This window comes from Aethalodelphis obliquidens, unplaced genomic scaffold (assembly GCF_003676395.1).
Source record: "Aethalodelphis obliquidens isolate GAN/ISIS:26980383/991018 unplaced genomic scaffold, ASM367639v1 scaffold43, whole genome shotgun sequence".
Classification (NCBI taxonomy): Eukaryota; Metazoa; Chordata; class Mammalia; order Artiodactyla; family Delphinidae; genus Aethalodelphis; species Aethalodelphis obliquidens.
The window spans coordinates 13822582-13842212 of NW_020837987.1; the positions used below are offsets into that span (position 1 = coordinate 13822582).

The following is a 19631-nucleotide window of genomic DNA, read 5'->3' on the forward strand; positions in this document are numbered from 1 at the left end:
GGGTTTCCTGCAGTGAAACCTTGCGGCCACCAGGAGGCAGTGCCCGCCCCCCGGCCAGCGCCATTGGTCTGCGCCCGGGGGCGGGGCTCCCGCGTCTCTCATTGGTGAACAGTGCAGGGTTCGCTCAGCCCCGCCCCCGCCTTGGCTGTTGGTGCGAGCTCCAGTGGGCGCTAGCTGATTGGCCTTCAGCTCTGTCAATCCGAAGCTAGAGGCCCCAAAATTGACGGGGGAGGGAAGACGGTGGATAAGGAGGAAAGGAGGCGTGGGGGACGTGTGGTTGCCCAAAGAAGTGTTAAGAATTTTGCAATCGGCCTTAGTAAGGAGGCCTGGGTAAAAGGAGGAGGAGCCACGAGGCGTGGGGAATGGACTCCGGAGTTCTGGGAACTCATCTTCCAGCGCAGCCTGGATGGGCGGGGCCTGAAAAGTGACGCCGCGCCCTGAAAAGTGACGCCGCGCCCCACCAGGAGAACCACCGAGATATTTGGAGGACCTGGCAGTCTAGAGGGGCCAGAACGCCTCGTTCCTAGCGCGTTTCCGTTTCCGCTAGGATATTGGCGGTTGGTGAGCATCATGGCAACCGTGGTGAGTGTCGGCGTGCGGAGGGCTGAGGAGTCTCAAGGAGGAGGGGGCTGGACGGGGACTCTTGGATCTTAGCGGAGAGGAGGCTGGGGGCCTGGACTCTTGGATCTTAGCGGAGAGGAGGCTGGGGGCCTGGACTCCTGGTTCTGAGGAAGGAGGGAGCTGGGGGCCCGGGCTTCTGGATCTGAGGGAGGAAAAAAGAAGGGACTAGGATACCGGCATCCTGGGTTCAAGTGAATACTTACGGTCTCAGTGGTCAAATCTGACTCCATCATCTTCTAGGAACTCCAACTTCCAATCCTCTGGGCGCAAGTAGTGGCCAGTTCTCCAGTCCTTTGCCTTAAAGTCTGATGAGGGTTGTAGTGTCTTGGGCTCCAAGCCATCCAGCAGTCTTGGGTTGTTGATGGTGTGAATAGTACCTGAGTACAAGGGAGAAACACAGGCGGGGACCTGCCCAATGCGCTTCAGATCGTGGAGTTGCTTATTGAGTCTTGAGCCAAAAGAGAGAGTGTTGAGAACCCAGAGGGTGTCAGTAGAGAGCGGAAAGGGCCGGGGGCACAGAGGCTTAGGAACTTTTCATGGGATTGTTTTAGCCATGTTCATATTCCCAGCATTTCATCAGGACATGCCCAACGTGGATGCTCAATAAATTATCACTTGAATGTATGCATGTGAACTCCATAAAGGAGAGACCAGGTACACTGGGCCAGGCACCTAGTACTTTTCGGAGAAACATCTGAATGAAGAAGGGATGTAGCCATAGCTTGGCGGTTGGACGTGGCTTCCAGATGCCTCGGTTCCCATGGTGACCCCAGTCAAGATGGGGCTAGGGTCGGGATGAGAGTTAACTGGTGCCTGAGGGGCGACATGTGAGTGTTTCTGTTGTCATGGCAAAGGGGGTGGATGGGGAAGCGGAAGAGGAAAGGGCAGTGGCCACACTCCTGAGACCCAGTCCGCATGGGTGTGGATGAAGTATTGGGAGTATGAGGGGATGGTAGCTCAGTTTTGTTTCCATGGGATCAGCAGGCAGCGCGGGGTAGGAGAGGCTTATGGTGAAAGGAAAGGTTTTGTGCGAGGCAGGTCTGTTTATGTTGGGATTCCTGGACCAATGTGTATTTTTTGTCTCAAGTAGAGTCTGATAGGCTGTATAGGGGTGGGTGAGAGTATGTTCTCAATCTTCTGATAGGGGTTTGGGGGCAGTGACCAACCTCCTATGAGGAGGAGTAAGTGGGAGAGTTCACAAACAGCAAGGGAGGAGGCTTGTGACCATGCCACGGTCAGGAAGTCTGAACTCTTGGTTCCAGAGAGAGGAGGGTTTTCCTTGGGTTGGATGCCTGCATCTCCTCTCATTCTGGTTAGGAGACCTGTGAGGAGGAAGAGGGTTGGGGGCAGGTGGCCAAGGAGCTGGGTCAGCGTGCTGGCTTCTTAGGCCTCCCTTTCTTTATTCACCCCAGGCAACCTCTAATCTACTTTGTGTCTCTAGATTTATTTATTCTGGATATTTCATATAAACAGAAGCATACAACATGCGACCTTTTGTGTCTGGCTTCTTTCACTCAGCATAATGTTTTCAAGGTTCATCCACGTTGTAGCGTGGATCAGAACTTCATCCCTTTTTTAAAAGAAATATTATTTACTTATTTATATAAATTTATTTATATATTTTTTTGGCTGCGTTGGGTCTTTTTTTTTATTTTTAAGAATTGTATGCTGCGCTGGGTCTTCATTGCTGTGCGTGGGCTTTCTTTAGTTGCGGTGAGCAGGGGCCACTCTTCATTGCGGTGCGCGGGCTTCTTGTTGCAGTGGCTTCTCTTGTTGCGGAGCATGGGCTCTAAGCGCACGGGCTTCAGTAGTTGTGGCTCGCGGGCTCTAGAGCGCAGGCTCAGTAGTTGTGGTGCACAGGCTTAGTTGCTCTGCGACATGTGGGATCTTCCCGGACCAGGGCTTGAACCCGTGTCTCCTGCATTGGCAGGCGGATTCTTAACCACTGCGCCACCAGGGAAGTCCCTTCATCCCTTTTTATGGCTGAATAATATTCCGTTTTATGGCTACCCCATATTTTGTTTATCTATCCGTTGATGGATGTTTTGGGTTTTTTCCACCTCTTGGTTATAAATAACACTGCCATGAATATCTGAGTGGATCTCCATTTGGTTCTTGAATTGTCCCAGGCAGTGTTTACTCATCTCTCTCCCCCACGTGAGAAGGGATAATGTCTGACTTTGCTCTTTGGAAAGCTGAGGACACAGGAGACCTCAGTTCCTGCTTGTTGAGTGAACTCAGCACTTCAGGGCGTCATTCATTCAAACTCCAAACATTGAGCCCCAAGGGAGACCAGTGAGATGTGGGCTGTGCCCTTCATGGGACTCACATCCATTGGAGCCAAGAACATTGATCCAACAGTCTACCTTGTGAGTGTGAGATCAGACTCCCAAAAGAGGCCCTTCCTTCTGTCTGGATATCCAGAGACCCTAGAACTAGCCGGGCAGGGGCTGAGGTCAGGGAGGGCCTCCCTTAATGAGTGACGCTTGATCTGATTCAGTGAGGGGGGTGGGGAGAGCAGGCCAGACCAGGGACCTACACATGCAAAGGCCTAGTGACAGAGAGCTGGGGCAGCGAGGCGCAAGGGGGGCCAGAACACGTCCAGGTTAATGCCCACTCTGCATCTGTCCTCGCAGCTCTGGGGGACGGGGAGGACTTCTTCCTTCAGCAAGTAATTCCTGGGCACCAAACATGGGCCCGGCCCTGGGGACGGGGCTGTGAAAGAGACAGACACAGTCCTTGGCTTCCTGGGACTGACGGTGTAATGGGGTCAACCCACCAGCCCTAGTGGGTGACAGCTGAGGAGGATCTGGTGTTTGGGATGCCAGCCTGTCTGTGGGGAGGAGTGGAAAGGACTGTCTTGTGGGAGGCGGGCAGGAGGGACAGAGGAGGGGTTGTTGAAAGCTGGGACCGCAAAGGCTCTTACTGATGCGTCTTCCTCCAACCCCAGACAGCCACAACCAAGGTCCCAGAGATCCGCGACGTGACGAGGATTGAGCGTATCGGTGAGTGAGCGTGGGTCAGGAATAGGACCTAGCCCCTGCCTGCCCCCTGTACCCCTGACAGAGCCAGCTTACCCAGGGCCCCCAAGAGGGAGTCGGCCTGCACACCATCCCACCATCCCCCGTCCCCGCTATCTAAGGAGGGAGGTTCCTGAGTTCCAGAGCAGGTCAGATGGCTGGGGGCGGGGGTGGGGTAGACCATGCCAGGCCTCAACCCCAGGCGGTACTGCTGCTGGCTTGGTTCCCTGGCAGGGCTCCCTGATGCCCCAGCATCCTGCTTGGAAATCGTGAAGGTGGATATTTGCTGAGTGCTGACTGGGGTTGGCCCTGCACTGACTGTCCCAAACACCAGGCACACGCATCATCTCTTTGAGGGCAGGGACCTGGTCTGTCTCCTTCCTAGCGGTGTCCCCAGCACAGGCCCTGGCAGACCAGACGCTCCACAGATAACTGTTGAATATGAGTTTGCATCCCTCAAATCCTTACAGTAGCCCCACAAGGTGCCTCTTGTGACTGTCATCCCATTTTTAGCTGAGGTGACCAAGACTCAGAGCAGGCAAGCCCCTGGTCCCAGCTCACCTGGGACCAGGAAGTTGGGCTGTAGTGGCAACAGCAGGGTGCAGCCTTTGCAAAGAGCCTGACTTGCAAGGAGGAGACTACACTTATTCACATTCATTCATTCAGAGCTTCCAGAAGAGGCAGTAAAGGGCTGCTGGCTATGAACCTGGGTTCTGGAAGCACGCTGCTGGGTGCCACTTCTGAGCCGCGTAGTGAGGGGCTAGTTGCTCTCTGTGCCTCAGTTTCCTTACCTGCAAAATGGTGGGAGAGTAGTTCACCTCCTCAGTTGACATAAGATACAATAAGGTAAAGCACTTAGCTATCAAGGGCCAGCCCTGCTGGGAGCTGAGGACCCAGGAGACTCTAGCTGCACCCAGTCCCTGCCCTCAGCCTGCCTACAGGCCAGCACAGGGGTTGACACATCTTTCCTTAAAGTGCCAGATAGTAAATCTTCTCTGTTGAAAGTAATCAATTCTGCTGCAGCAATGCGAGAGCACCCCCAGATGGTATGTGAACGAATGGATGTGGCTGTGTGCCAATAAAACTTTATTTACAAAAACAAGTGCCCACCCACAGGCTGTAGTTTGCCCAGCCCTGGTCTAGTGTAAAGCATTGGAATCCTGCGTCTTCACCTCTCACTGGCCGTGTGGTCTTGGGCAAGGGACCTAACCTCTCTGAACTCCTCCTCGCCTCCATGTCAATGAGGGCCTGGGGGCGATTATTGAGCCCTGGCCATGATCCAGGGTGATAATAGCTGAGACTCTTGCTCTCAGAGTTACATGGAATGAGATTAGAACCACGTAGCCTAAGAGCCATTCTTATTTACTGAGCATTTACCATGTCCGGCCATCCTCCCAGTGAGGTGGGGAATCGAGGTGCCCCTGTGACCGAGGAGGAAACCAGGGCTTGGCGGGGAAGCCCCTCAGGCCACACATCGACACGAGCTGGCTGGTAACCAGCTTCTGGTTCTTCTTCTGGTTCTTTCCCCACACACAGGCGCTCACTCCCATATCCGGGGGCTGGGGCTAGACGATGCCTTGGAGCCACGGCAGGTAGAGCCCAGGGGGCCGGGGTGGGAAGGCTGCTCCATGGGGGCCTTGGGCAGAGGGGACCCAGGGCTGTGGGGAGTATGGGGACTGCGTTATGATCTTCCAGACCTTTGTGCTGTATTTATAAAATTCAGCCGCATGTGCAGTTTTATCGGTCTTTAAAAAATGGGAGTGGAAAAGGCTTTTTTGGCTTTTTTCTGAAGTCCCTGCCAACATGTCCTGTTTGATCTCATCAGGCTGGAGGTGGTAGAAATGCAGTAGTAGCCCAGGAGGAAGTCACCTTGTATGCTCTGTCACCTCCCACCCCCAGGCTTCCCAGGGCATGGTGGGCCAGCTGGCGGCCCGGAGGGCAGCTGGCGTGGTGCTAGAGATGATCCGGGAAGGGAAGATCGCCGGCCGGGCGGTCCTCATCGCCGGCCAGCCGGGTACTGGGAAGACGGCCATCGCCATGGGTAAGACACCTCTCAGGGCAGGATCTCTTCTGGCCTTGCCAGATGATCCCTACCGTGTAAGTCAGGGTTGGGGTTCAGCCACGTCTAACAGCTCAAAATGGCAGTGCCTTAAACACTATGGGTTTATTCTCTCCCATAGAATAATCTGAATGTAGGCCAATTCAGCCTTGTTGAACAGTGAAGGCTCCTACCTTCCTGCCTCCACATCACTTGCTTCCATGTCAGGGTCACCTCATGTTGCAAGAAGATGGCCTACGCTCCAGCCTTCCCATCCATACTCCATATGGGAAGAAGGAGAAAGAGGAATTGCAATGAGGGTGTACCTCCAAGAGGTAGCTCCCTTTAAGCAGCTGTCTTGGGACTCCCACACTCTCTTGCTTATATTTTATTGACTAGAACTTAATGGCTACACTCTGCTGCACAAGACAGTGAGACATTAAAACTTATTTTAATATTTTAATTGGGATCACTGCTACCCTAATAAAATGGGGGTTCTGGAATGAAGGAAGATGGGAAAGATGGGCATTGCATAGACAGCCAGCAGTCTCTTTTGCAATGCATTAGTGATTTAAGATCTTTTTACTCACAACTGTCCCTCATCCTTGTTGAGCTCCTATTCATCCTTCAAAACCCTACCCAGGCATCTTTTCCTCATTGAAGCTTTCCTGGACTCTCCTCTCTTCCCACTCATTCCCACGTTTGTGCCTTGACTGTGGGGCCAGGCAGTAAGAATCAAGGTAATAGCTAGGTCTGCTGTTAAGATAAAGTAGCACTCATTCCGGTACCCTGGTGTGCCAGGCCCTGGACCAGACACTGCAGACACTAAGATGATTAAGACCAAAATCCTGACTTTAAGAAGTTTCCGGCCTGGGGGAGGTGTTCGTGGACACGGTACCGTCCAGGGTGATGAACAGAGGAGGCTTCTACCTCCGATGAGGGGTGGTGGGGAGAGAAAACGGGGTGGCGGTTGTCGGGAGAGACTTCCCAGGTGAGTCAGAACCTGAACTAAGACTTGTAGGATGTCTGGGAGTCTCCTGGGCAGACGGTAGGGAGCAGGACACCCAGGCAGAGTGTGACACACATCTGTAAAGGGGACCAAGGAGAGTTCCCAGCTCACACTGGTCAGGAGGGTTCGGTGACTTCCTGTCCGGGAGACTTGGCTCAGAGCTGGGCAGAGCCCTCAGGAAGGGGAGCTGGCAGAGGGGCTCAGCGCTTGGAGTGATGGCAGGAATGGCCCCGCTGTCTACCAGCCAGCTCCAGGCCCCAAGCCATAGAGGAGGCCCGTCCCTGTGCTGGTTCCAGACCGTGACGGAGTCATGGTTGAGCACCAGTGTATCCCTGCCTGCCCTCGTAATCGCTCCTGTGCAGGGTGCCATCCCGTGCCAGTGCTTGTCATGTTATCGGTCCCATTACACGGAGGGGCAAACCAGCTTGGGGAGCAGACTTCTCAAGGTCACCCGGTGCTAAGCCCTGGAGCTGGGATTCAAACCTACACAGTCTGACTCTCTTACCTTCAATTTCAGCCCCTTGTCTCTACCCCTGCTCATCACCCCCAAGCCCTGAGGCTAGACAGCTCTTAGCGGTTAGGAGGAAGGCTTGGCAAGATTACAGTCATAAGGTTTGCCCTCTGGGCAGCGCAGGTTCTGATCCTCCCCATGCGGCCCTCTGTCCTCTGCTTTCTCTGCGTCTCCTTGTCTGCCCCTCAGCACCCTGCCCCTCTCTCCTGCTCTCCTGCCTGAGGAGGGAGAAGAGCTGGTTTGCCACAGAGCGGGTATTGGGGACCTGGTGCCAGGGCTGCCCCCACCTACCCAGGCTGCCTCCCCTCCTTCCCAGGCATGGCACAGGCCCTGGGCCCTGACACTCCGTTCACAGCCATCGCCGGCAGTGAGATCTTCTCCCTGGAGATGAGCAAAACAGAGGCGCTGACACAGGCCTTCCGGCGCTCCATCGGTGTGCGCATCAAGTAAGCAGGGGGTGATGCCAGGTCCCAGCGGCCTTGGGACGTCCCCCCCACGCCCGGCCCTGGCCAGCTCATCCTGCACCCAAGGGCTCACGGGAGTTGGCAGTTCCTGAGGGCCCAGGCCTCGGGCTCTCTCCTTAGATCTGTTCTCTGCCCAGGGAGGAGACTGAGATTATCGAAGGGGAGGTGGTGGAGATCCAGATTGATCGGCCAGCAACGGGGACGGTGAGTCTGCCCCCGAGTCTAGGCTACCCCCGAGGCTGGAGGGTGGAGGTCAACTTGCACTTTTAACACCTGTAAACAGCCTCCTAAATTAGTCTCATCCACTGCAATTAAATTTTGAATTTTAAAAACATGGTAGGAGAATCTTTAAATATAGGGAAGCTATTCCCCAGATAGTTCTTTAAATTAGATTTTGATTACAGCAGAAATCCGTGGATACATCCTCCCTTTAAAAATGAACAACCAAAACTCGCTTTAACTCCCTCCCCAATCCCGGTCCTTTTATGCTGCCACCTGTCCCTACAAAGGAAGCACCTCACTATGGAAACAATTCCAGGAAACAGGAGAGACTCCAATATGCTGGGAAAAGCCCAGACTTGGTGACTGTTCATCTTGTGAGGAGAGGCGTGGCATTTTGTTTTCTTAGCTTATCTCGTGGGGAGGGGCGTGGCATTTTTTGTTGTCTTAGTTGTGTTTAGCTGAGTTCTTCTGGGTTTGTGATCGACAAAAACCGCCTTTCATTTGGGTATAGAAAAGGAGTGTTACAGTGGGACCCCTTTGGCCATTCTGTGAGACCTTAGGTCCCTGTTGTTTTTATAGATTTTGTCTTTTAGGTTTTTGTTTGTTTCTTTACTGGATTTTTAATAATAGCTTTATTAATGTGCAGTTGACAGCCAATAAGCCACGCCCTTGAAGGTTTACAAGATGTTAGGCTTTGACACACATGCACCCAGGAAGCTGTCACTGCAGTTGTGACAATGGATATGTTCGTCAAGCCCCCAAAGCTGCCCCATGTCATGCTTGTTCTGTAGCTGTGTTAGGGAGACATTGGGCCCGTCTCTGAGCCCCTTGCCTGGCATGTCACCCCTCAGGGCTCCAAGGTGGGCAAGCTAACCCTCAAGACCACAGAGATGGAGACCATATACGACCTGGGCACTAAGATGATCGAGTCCCTGACCAAGGACAAGGTCCAGGCTGGGTGAGCAGTGGGGTCCACACCAGGTGGTCAGGGTAGGGGAGCTCTGGCCCTTCCTTTCCTCACCCCAACCCTTCATCCCCTGCAGGGATGTGATCACCATTGACAAGGCCACGGGCAAGATCTCCAAGCTGGGACGCTCGTTCACACGCGCTCGAGACTATGACGCCATGGGCTCCCAGGTGGGCCAGGGCTCCAGGTCCCCTCGGTCAGGCACCAGGATGTTTCTCTCTCCTCCATCACCCCAGGGCCTACAGGGTCTGGATCCTCCTGTCACCCCAACCCCATGTCCCTGGTACTCCTGGTTCTTCCCTGTACCCTCTAGGACAGCTGGGGTCCCTCAACTTGGCACTTGGCTCATGGTTTCCGGGGTCCTCCAGGAACCCCCATATCCTTCAGTGCTGTTGACTGCCCTGGTCTTGACTACCCCTTGGGCCGGGGTTTCTGGGTGACCCCCATCTGGATTCTTAGTTCCATTCCAGGGAGCCCCAGTCTCCCCCAGACGGCCCCTTGGGCCCCCCCTTCATGGTCTTTTCTGCCCTTGTCCACACGAACCCCACCCCGGCCCCATAGACCAAGTTCGTGCAGTGCCCAGACGGGGAGCTCCAGAAACGCAAGGAGGTGGTGCACACGGTGTCCCTGCACGAGATTGACGTCATCAACTCCCGCACCCAGGGCTTCCTGGCCCTCTTCTCAGGTGAGGCCCAGCCTTCGTCTCCCCCCGCCCCGGGGGGCCTGGCAGCTCCCCTCTCCCTCTCCCATCCACCAGTATGGCCCCCCCCGTGACGATGGCTTTCCCCCTCTTCCCCCATCCCTGTTCTCTGACTCCTGTTCTCCATCTGTCAGTGTGGTTCGTCTCTCCCCCTGTGTTGCCTCTCTGGGACATCTCCGACTCCCTGGCCCTCCCGTCATGCTGCCACTCCAGGGGCTTGGTCTCTCTTCCCTCTGTCCCTGGCGTCCCATCCTTCTGCATCTTGGTTCACCCTCCGGCCCTGGATCCCTGTCTTGTCTCTGACACCCCGCCTTCCACAGGTGACACAGGGGAGATCAAGTCAGAAGTCCGAGAGCAGATCAATGCCAAGGTGGCCGAATGGCGGGAGGAAGGCAAGGCGGAGATCATCCCCGGCGTGAGTACCGGGACGGGGCCACGGCAGGTGACGTTGTGGTGGGGGAGAAGAGGGGACACAGGAGGTGGGTTTGACATCCGCCCCCCTGACCCCCAGGTGCTATTTATCGACGAGGTCCACATGCTGGACATTGAGAGCTTCTCGTTCCTCAACCGGGCCCTGGAGAGTGACATGGCGCCTGTCCTCATCATGGCCACCAACCGCGGCATCACCCGGTGAGCCACTGCCGGCCCCTCAGAGGCCCCTGGGGAGAACGGGGACCTCTGGGTGGTGGGAACGGTCACTGGGTAATCAGGGCACGTTTGGTGAGCACCTCGTTAGGGAGGGGTGGGCTTGGCTATTCCCAAGCTCTGTGGCCCAGGCAAGACAGTGTACTTTCCCCTCAAACTAAAGTAGGTGGCTGGTCAGGGCTGGTGGGCAACTCTGCTCCACAAGGAAGTCCAGGTATCATGTTCTTTCTGTTTTCTTGTTCCAGTAGCCCTTAAGGCTCCAGTTCCCAAACTGTGTGCCAAGGCACCCCAGGGTACTGCAGAGAACACAGGAGTGCTGTGGGATGTTTTTTTGTTTTTTGTTTTTTTTTAATTTTTGGCTGCACTGGGTCTTCGTTGCTGTGCACAGGCTTTCTCTAGTTGCGGCAAGCGGGAACAACTCTTAGTTGCGGTGCGCGGGCTTTTCATCATGGTGGCTTCTCTTGTTGCAGAGCATGGGCTCTAGGCGTGCGGGCTCAGTAGTTGTGGAGCCAGGCTGTAGAACGCAGGCTCAGTAGTTGTGGTGCATGGGCTTAGTTGCTCCGTGGCATGTGGGATCTTCCCGGACAAGGGCTCGAACCCATGTCCCCTGCATTGGCAGGCAGATTCTTAACCACTGTGCCACCAGGAAAGCCCCTGTGGGATGTTTTAAGGTTTTAAGGGATGCACAGTGACATGTTTTGGACGCTGCAGAAACTACAATTAAGTTGCTTACACCTAACTGCTTAATAGAAATAAAGGGAACGAAGCTTAGTATTTCTTTTGACCTAAGGATACCATGGAAAAATTCCTGAGACATGAAGGGTACCAGACGCCATAAAGCTTGGGAACCTCTGCCCTAGGGTGTCGTTGTGCCATGTCCTCCCTGCTGGTTCTTCCCCACCTCATCTACGTTTCAAGAGTCCACAGAAAGGGAGAAGGAAGTGGAGGGCAGAGAGCCCGCAAGAGGCTGGGGCCCAAAGGCTGCACTCAGCATGGCCACCTGGACCCATTACCCAGGGCTGCTCAGGTGTGTGGCAGCACCTGGCTGCACGGTAGCCCAGGGACCAGCACCTCCAGGGCAGCAGCCTTGTGCCAGCTGTAGTGCAGGGAAGACAGGGGCATGGCTACCAGGGGCAGCAGGCAGGTTGTCCTTGGCTCTGTGCTTGGCCCTTTTCCAGGATGAACTGCTCGGCCCCCTCAAAAGAAGCTCGGGAGGTAATATTGTCTCAGCCCTGCTTTATTTTTTTTATTATTTTTTTGGCAATGCGTCACAGCTTGCAGGATCTTAGTTCCCCAATCAAGGATCAAACCCATGCCCCCTGCAATGGAAGCGTGGAGTCCTAACCACCCGTACCACCAGGGAATTCTCTCAGCCCCGTTTTAAAGATGGGGACAGCAAGGCCTGGTAACTTGCCCAAGGTCACACGTAGAAGGTGGCAGGGCCAGAATTTGGTATCCAGATGACAGGGTTGATTGAGACCAGCTGAGAGCATGTTTGTAGCAGCTGCAGGTCAGGCTGTGGGAACAGGGGTGTCTCCTATGAGGGGCAGCAAACGCAGTCATTCCTCTGCAGATTCCGTATTCGTGGATCTGCTTACTCGCTACAGTTGATTTGTAGCCTCCAAATTGGTATCCATCACACTTTGGCGGTCATTCACAAGCGTGTGCAGAGCAGGAAAAAATTGAATCGCCCATGGCAGACCGTCCAGGCGAGGGTCAAAGCAGGCAGTGCTTTGCCTCCTAGTTTCAGTTCACGTGCTGTAAATAAGTGTCCTTTTCCTGATCTGTTTAGTGCGACATTTGTCACATTGTATGCTTTTTGTTCCTGGTCATTTTGCTGTTTGAAATGGCCCCCAGCTGTCCAGTGTCGCTAAGCGCAAGAAGGCAGGGATGTGCCGTACAGAGAAAACACATGTGTTAGATGAGCTTCCTTCAGGCACGAGTTCAAGTGCTATTGGCTATGAGTTCAGCATGAATAAGTCAATAATATATATTGAATAAGGTGTCTTTAACCTGAAACCGGGCTATCTATTGGTTGGTTGCCAAAAATTGTGACCAGAGGCTCCCAAGAGCCTAAGCCTGTATTGCTAACTGAGTGTTCGCCTCCACTTTGTAGAACGCAGCTACCATGAATAATGGGAATCTGCTGTTTCCTAGCACCACGTGCCGGGCCTTGTGCTGGGCCAGGTGCAGCCGGGGACAGGACCGGCACAGTTGCATCCCTTGTGGAGCCCTGTGTCAAGCAGAGGAGTGGGACCTTGATCCAGTAATCCTTGGCACAGATATCTAGCTAAAACCAGCTCAGCTCCAGGGGGATTGATGCAGTCAGGGGGTGGCTGCGCCATCGGGCAGTGACACCAGCGCGGAGCTGAAGGCTAACCGGTATTTGGTCCAGTGAGCGGGCTGTGGCCGAGGGGGTTGGTAGGGGTGGGATGTTCTGAGTAGAGGGAATGGAGAGCCAGGTTCTAAGAGCATCACCCTGACAGCTTCCCTTCCCCCTTCTCCCCAGGATCCGGGGCACCAGCTACCAGAGCCCCCACGGCATCCCCATTGACCTGCTGGACCGCCTGCTTATCGTCTCGACCTCTCCCTACAGCGAGAAAGACACAAAGCAGATCCTCCGCATTCGGTGCGGGTGGGGGGGCCCCCCTGGCCTTCCAGGGCAGGACCAGGCTGCAGGCCTGAGAGGCAGGGCTGGTGTCCACCCTATTTGACACGTGGCAACACTGAGGTCTGAGGGGGAGGTCACTGGGCCTGCCAGAAGCAGGACTGGGCTGGGCATCCAAGCAGTGGCCTATGATGGGAGGATGCTCTTTGGAGAAGGGAGGGGTTGTGCCGGTGACTGACCTTGTGGAAAGAGCCCTGGAAGGGAGAGGCTCAGGAGGCCCAAGGTTTGGGCCCAGCCTGTGCCTCGGTGGCTCTTCTGTGCATCTGAGGACGTGGACTCCACGTGTATCCCAGAGGTCCAGCAGTGCCATGGCCCTGGCTGAATGCCACCTACGCCCCCTGCCCGCAGGTGTGAGGAGGAAGACGTGGAGATGAGTGAGGACGCCTACACAGTGCTGACCCGCATTGGGCTGGAGACCTCGCTGCGCTACGCCATCCAGCTCATCACGGCCGCCAGCCTGGTGTGCCGGAAACGCAAGGTCAGCGTCTGCGTCTGCCCAGGGGTCAGATGAGCGAGTGGAGGACATGCTACTACTCCCAGGGCTTTCCCTGGGCAGTTGCATTTAGTCTCAGAACCCAAATTTTCAAAGGCAGGGGACTTTGGTCTCTCGGGTTAATTTCTGTGGCTCCCAGCCTGACACACGGGAGGTGCTGAGTAAATATCTATTGGCTGCAAGTTGATGCCGTTAAGTCCATTTTACAGATGAAGAAACTGAGGGGTGGGGGGGCTTCCCTGGTGGCGCAGTGGTTGAGAGTCCGCCTGCCGATGCAGGGGATGCGGGTTCATGCCCCGGTCCGGGAAGATCCCACGTGCCGTGGAGCGGCTGGGCCCATGAGCCATGGCTGCTGAGCCTGCGCGTCCGGAGCCTGTGCTCCGCACCGGGAGAGGCCACAACAGTGAGAGGCCCACGTACCGCAAAAAAACAAACAAAAAAAGAAACTGAGCGGTGGGGAGGTGGGGCCCACAGCCACGAGGTGGCCACGGCAGGATTTGAATCCAGGCGACCTGGCCCCAGAGTCCTCACCCTGACCCACCTCCTGGGAGGGGCCCCACTGAGGTCTCAATTCCCCTATCAGGGCACCGAGGTACAGGTGGATGACATCAAGCGGGTCTACTCGCTCTTCCTGGATGAGTCGCGCTCCACGCAGTACATGAAGGAGTACCAGGACGCCTTCCTCTTCAATGAGCTCAGTGAGTGTCCCCCTCCCCGCCTGCCCCAGAGAGGGAGGAGGGAGCCCAGCCTGGAGAGCTCAGGCCCTGCCCTCGGGGCCACACTGACCATGTGGCCTTCCTTCTCCCGACAGAAGGTGAAACCATGGACACCTCCTGAGCTGATATCACCTTCACCCCCGCTTCCCCATTTTCTCCCAGAGTTCTGACACTGTGACTTTGTATAAAATGGTTCTGAAACTGGACCTATTGTGTGTGTTGTGTGTGCGTGTGCACGTACACAGGCACACACACCCTGAGACCCCAGAAAGACACCCGCAGAGTGCAGTTTGAGAAGTCTTTATTAGGAGGCATGGGGAGGAGCGTCTGCTGGCTCCAGGAGTTGAGGTGGGCATGGGAGGCTGGGGTGGGCATGGGAGGTTGAGGTGGGGATCCTTAGAGGAACAGGAGGCCTGGGCGAGGGGAGCGGTCACAGGCCAAGGGCTGGGCTCTGGGACCCCCACAGTCAGAGCTGCTGAGGCGGCAGGGCCCGCAGTGACAGCTGAGGGCCACCGGGAAGGAGACCATTGGGTCCACACCAGGCGGGCAGCCGGGGAGCCGGATGGAGGCAAAGCGCAGCTCGCGGTAGGTGCACACTGGCTGGGGCACAGGCGGCAGGGCAGCCGGCAGCACCCGAACCTGGAGGTGGCGGGGTTGCGGGGGAGGGCTTGGGTGTCTACTTGGGGCCAAGCCCTCCCCCGAGCTCCCTCACTGCACCCTACAGATCCCAGACTCGGGTGTCCAGAGGACCATCTGTGCTCTCCCTCCCACACGCCCAGCCCCTGCCCCGGGCGCGGGCCACGCTTCTCCCCCCGGGGCCACTTCCTGTCTTCTGTGGGCCTGGCCCTGAGTAATCCACCTGGAGCTGAGGTGGCAGCACCCACCCACCCCGGGCAGCTCACCATGCTGGGGCAGTAGCCGGCACAGATGCTGGTGGTGAAGGTGATGCAGACAGGGCAGGCCTCGTTCTCAGCGGCCAGGGTGGCGTTGATGGGCCGGCACAGCGGCCGCAGTGGCTCCCCGGGTGCCCACACCCCGGCCGCGCTCAGCAGCAGCCACAGCAGCAGCCCCTGGGACCAGGCCAGCGCCTCAGGGCCAGCCCGAGCCCTCCGCCCCGAGTCCTTACCACCCAGCCCCCGGCCCTGCATACACACGTTCGGGGACCCAGCTCCTCTGCCTGACGTCTTCCATTCAAGAATCTCCCATCCCCATACCCAGGGACCCCAGATATCCACCCTCAGGCCCTGTACCAGCTGCTTCCCTCCTCCTGCCAGGAAGCTTGCTGGCTCTCCACACCCTTCTAGAAAGAGGCCTCCTTTGCCAGGTCACAGGACTCTCCCTCTTCCTTCCAGCCATGGCCTGGATGTAGTCGCAAGGGGCCCAGGGGCCCTGTGGTCTTACCTGGAGCATCTCCATCCTCGGTGTCTCCCCTGCCGCGTTTACCTGGTCTTATAGCTGCGGGCTGTGGGGGCGTCAAGGCCACTGGGGGCGGCAGCATGGTGGGGTAACCTGGACACTAATCTCCCCGGGGGCGAGAGGCAGACAAGGTCAGGGAGATGCAGGAATGGCCCAGTGGCGCCCCCCTCCCCCCACTCCCTGAGTGGCTTCCGCTCCAAGAAGCAGAAGACGCCCAAGGTGAAGCAGACTTCACAGACTCAGTCCCCAGGTGCTAGGGAGGCTGTGGTGGGAGCACAAGAAATAGGGTATAGGAGGCTGTGCCCCTTGCCTTGTGGGCCCCCCTCTACCCATCCTGAGGGGAGCCCGCCAGAGGCTGGAGCGCCGCCCCTCTGACAATCCTCCAGTGGTTATAGGCTGAAGCCTCAACCCTGCTCCACCTGCCGTAGACTGAGTCCGACTTCTTAGGAGGGGGGTGGCTTCGATGTTGGATTCTGTCACCAGAGGTGGGGGGTGGTCCACCCAGACGCGCTGCCCCTCCACCAGGGATTCAGCGGGAATCCCACCTGCCCCACACTCAGGCCCCCAGAAACCAGGATGCCGGAACTGAACCCAGCAAAGAGCGTGGTTTAGGCTATTTAACTCTGTCGTCGACTGAGATAAGCTCTGCCCTTTCCGCCGCAGAGGGTGTGTGCCACCCTCTAGCCCACAGCCCCAAGGTACATTTTCCAGGCTCAGTCCCGCCCCCGTGATCGAGTGGACCTGTTAGATTCGCCCCGCCCACGGTCCAAGCTCTGCCCCGCCCCCAGGTGGTGGGCGGGGGTCCCGTCTTAGCCCCACCCAGTGTACCCCTAGTCCCAGTCTTCCAGGCTCAGCCCCGCCCCCGCTTGGGGGGCGTGTCCAGGGCGGGGCTGGCCCGTCTGGCTCAGGCCAGCGCCGGCTTTAAGCTGCCGTAGTTGAAGTTCTCGGTGCTGTAGGCTTTCGGCACGCTGTAGATGTCTGACTCGGGTTTCCAGTGGGGGCCGCCCCAGGGCGGCTCCAGCGGGCAGAAACGGTCGAGCCGGCGGAGTGGGTGCAGCGAGGGGCTGTAGGATTCTTGAGCCAGAGACAGCGCCCCGCGGTGCGGCACGACTGGCATCACCGGACGGGCGCGGGGCACGCGGATTTTCGGCGGCCGGAGTGGCCGAGAGGAGCACGGACCGGGCGGCTGTTTCGGGCCGGGGCCTCAGGCCTGGGGCGTCTCCCCGAAGCTCCAGGAAGTCATCGAGTCCTTGCGAGGGTAGCCTGACAACTCCTTCCTGTCGGGGTTTGGGGTGGAGGCACGATGGGGAGGGCACAGCTAGATAGATCCTCGAGGACACATTTGTAGGAGTCAGGGACCCTTTAGGAAGCATGAGACTGGGGAGTCCTAGCCTGGATTCCTGGGTCCTCGAGGTATTTAAGGGCGTGGAATCTGGGACTTTTCGCATCCTTAGAAAAGAGTTATCTGGGGGACTCAAATACCAAAGGAAGCCCGCCCTAGACCCTCAGGGCCACGTCCCCAGATCCAGAGCTCCTTCTTGGGCCGTTTGCAGGCTTCCTGTTCCTGAGAGTTGACACTAAGTGTACCAGGGCGCTAAAAAAGGTAGGGGCTGGGTCTGAACTTCTGATTACTGCGCGTGCAGGAGCTGAAGGCCGAGACTACTGAGTCAGAGACGGGGACCCAACACCGGGGGTCTCGGCGTCCCACCAGCCTATGCGGGGGCTGTGCAGGGGGTCGGTGCCAAGGGAGGACCCAGGCTCACTTCGAATAGGCCTGGAAGTCCCGGGCCGAAGTGGTCAGATAGAGCTGATGGCGGTCCAGGATGCCCCGGTCAGAAATAGTGAAAGGCCGGCCGGCCAGCTCGGGGTTCTTCGTCCAGGGGATTAGAGCCTGAGGAGGATTGCGGGAGGAGGGATGAGCAAGAAAGGTTTCATACCCTTTTTCATGCCCTTTGTCCCAGACGGAATTCCTCTTCCTTTGGCCTCAACAGCGCCTCTGAACCAGGCCGATACCCGCCCCCAGAATCAGAATCCTTCCTGGCCAGTGCACTTCAGCTTCGCTCCCCAAATCAGAACCCTTACTAGCCTCACCTCCAAAATCCAAATACTTTCTGCCCGTCATCGGACACAAAGCCAAGCACCCAGTCACTAAAAAACCTTCCCTGCTCCTCCCCTAGATTCAAACCTTCTCGGTCCCGCCCCTGGAATTCAGCTGCGCCTCGGGCGACTGTTACTCCTTAACACCACCCTAACAGGGGAAGCCAGCCCCGCCTTCCGCCCCAGACCGGCCTCAGATATTCAAGCTCCGCCCACACGTATATTAGGCTACCTAGCTCCGCCCACAGCCTCAGAACCGCCTCCTAGGCCCGCCCCAGGATTTACTAGCTGTGGCCCCAGCCTCAGAGCTGGGATTTCGGGCTTCCAGTCCCCTCCTCCTCCTGGCTCCGCCTCAAAAGGCCTAAGCCCCTTCCCCACTCAATGTAACCTCCAGATTCTGTCCCACTCTTTAGACCCCAGACTCAAAATTCCCTCAGACCCCGCCCCAGGGTCTCAAAGCTCTGCCAGACCCTGCCACTGCGGTCTTCTCCGCTACCTGGGAAGGGCCCCCGCGGTTGTGGTCCGCAAGCTCCAGGGGCTGGGGCCCGATGAAGGAGGTGGCGCCCCGGTCCAGGCTGGGCCAGCCGGCGTACTGCGCCCTCGTCTCACTGCACTGGTGCTTTGTGATCAGAGGGAGGCGCCAGCCGCGGTGTCTGAGCTGCAAGAAGACGACGCGGGGACACAACATGAGGGTGCACGGGACTCCAGTGCGGTCCCCAGCCCTGTCTCCCGCGGACCTGGGCATCCCAGAACCTTACTTTTTCCGCTACATCCTTGATCCCCACAATCCGCGTGCGGTCCGCAGGTTCTGGGGCCTTGGGCTGCGCGTAGGGCCCGCCGTGGGTCTTGGGCACGTGAGCCGAGCCCGAGGTTGTCTCCCATCTGTTGGTGACCTCGTCGAAAGCCCAAATATGCAAATCCTGCTTTGCGGCCAGGAGCAGGGGCTCCGCGACCGTGGACTGAGGAGAAGGTGCAGGACGTCAGCTAAAAGGACTCAGGAGTCTCGTCCGCAAGCCCTGATCCTTCCCAGTCAGTCCCCAGCCCTTTCCTACCGCCCGTTCCAGGCATCCAGGTTCCCTGACCCCTCCTCTCTCAGACCCAGTCCCTGGAACCCTCCTCCTTCTGTCAGACAGGACTCTAAGCCCGGAATCCCCTTTTCTCTCAGCAGATGTCTGGATCCCCAGGCCCCTCCTTCAGTCTGGGCCCCCAGTCTCCTCTTGACTAAGAGCCTAGGGTCCTCTCACCTGCACAGTGGGCGGGGGAAAGGGCACGGGCGGGATACAGTGGTGGGCGACGCCACTGCTGGTGAGATGCCAGCTGGGCTGGGATCCAGGCACCTTGGTCCCAGAGGTGGGGGACCGTGGGGGACCGTAGCGCCGAGCTAGGGTCCGACCCGCCATGGTCCCACCCCCGCCCCGTAGCCTAGCAGGAGCCGGCTCGTTGTTGCTGTTGCCCCGGGTGACAGAACCCGCCCATCCTAAACCCAGCCAATGAAGGGCCTGCAGGCGTGCAGATGGATGGAGTGAGAAAGACACCCAGGCAGGAGAGAGGAGGATTTTGAGAGAGTACAGAGACCCCAAAAGGGGCACAAAAACTCAGAGAAATGGGGGGGGGTGAGGACGGAGACCCAGAGGGAGAGGAGGGCAGAAAGTGCGGGGGAGAGCAATAGAAGTACAGAGTTCAGAGAGTTTGAGACCCAGAGAGGGAGCAGCAGAGAGAGGGGGACAGAGACCTGAGGCGGGGGGTGGTCAGAGACCCAAAAATAGAGGAACAGAGGGAGAGGAGGGCAGAGCTACTCAGAGCATCAGGGCATCCATGAGAAACATCCCTCTTTCCTATAGGGTCCCGGCCCTCTTGGCCACCGCCTCCCTCTGCCAGGACAGCCCACCTCGGCAGCAGAGGGTAGGGGTGAGGGGCTGGGTAACGATTTCCAGACTTCCCCAGGGCTCTCCCTCCCTCCCTGTGTGTGCTGAAGGGCTCAGCATCAGCTTCGGCTTCTGTCCTGCCTGCCTTTGATTTGGTTGAAAACTTCCACCTGGGTATG

The 19631-nt window shown here is 57.3% G+C and overlaps 3 protein-coding genes across 4 annotated transcripts; 1 reads left to right on the top strand and 2 right to left on the bottom strand.

The window, feature by feature from the left end:
• Positions 1-209: 209 nt before the first annotated feature.
• Positions 210-14280, top strand: RUVBL2 (RuvB like AAA ATPase 2). 2 transcript variants are annotated; one of them, XM_027080148.1, is made up of 15 exons: positions 210-582; positions 3572-3626; positions 5178-5233; positions 5541-5682; positions 7516-7645; positions 7801-7867; positions 8737-8843; positions 8929-9022; positions 9414-9537; positions 9873-9967; positions 10064-10182; positions 12707-12826; positions 13214-13343; positions 13942-14056; positions 14170-14280. In XM_027080148.1, the coding sequence occupies exons 1-15, from the start codon at positions 571-573 to the stop codon at positions 14193-14195; spliced, it is 1392 nt and encodes a 463-aa protein (XP_026935949.1). In that variant the 5' UTR covers positions 210-570; the 3' UTR covers positions 14196-14280. The 2 variants fall into 2 exon arrangements, with proteins under 2 accessions (XP_026935949.1, XP_026935948.1); XM_027080147.1 differs by lacking the exon at positions 210-582 and adding an exon at positions 2712-2990.
• A 78-nt stretch (positions 14281-14358) lies between these two features.
• On the bottom strand, positions 14359-15588 carry LOC113606151 (lutropin subunit beta). Its single transcript, XM_027080150.1, has 3 exons — positions 15476-15588; positions 14977-15144; positions 14359-14713 (listed from the first exon to the last, which is right to left on the bottom strand). Exons 1-3 carry the CDS (start codon positions 15488-15490, stop codon positions 14471-14473), a joined length of 426 nt encoding a protein of 141 aa, XP_026935951.1. The 5' UTR covers positions 15491-15588; the 3' UTR covers positions 14359-14470.
• Positions 15589-16375: 787 nt separating this feature from the next.
• Positions 16376-18943, bottom strand: SAXO3 (stabilizer of axonemal microtubules 3). The gene is given in 5 exon segments (XM_071066754.1): positions 16376-16585; positions 16632-16987; positions 18084-18120; positions 18123-18245; positions 18346-18943. Coding segments are annotated over 5 exon segments (831 nt in total). The 5' UTR covers positions 18470-18943; the 3' UTR covers positions 16376-16394.
• Between the last annotated feature and the right edge of the window lie 688 nt (positions 18944-19631).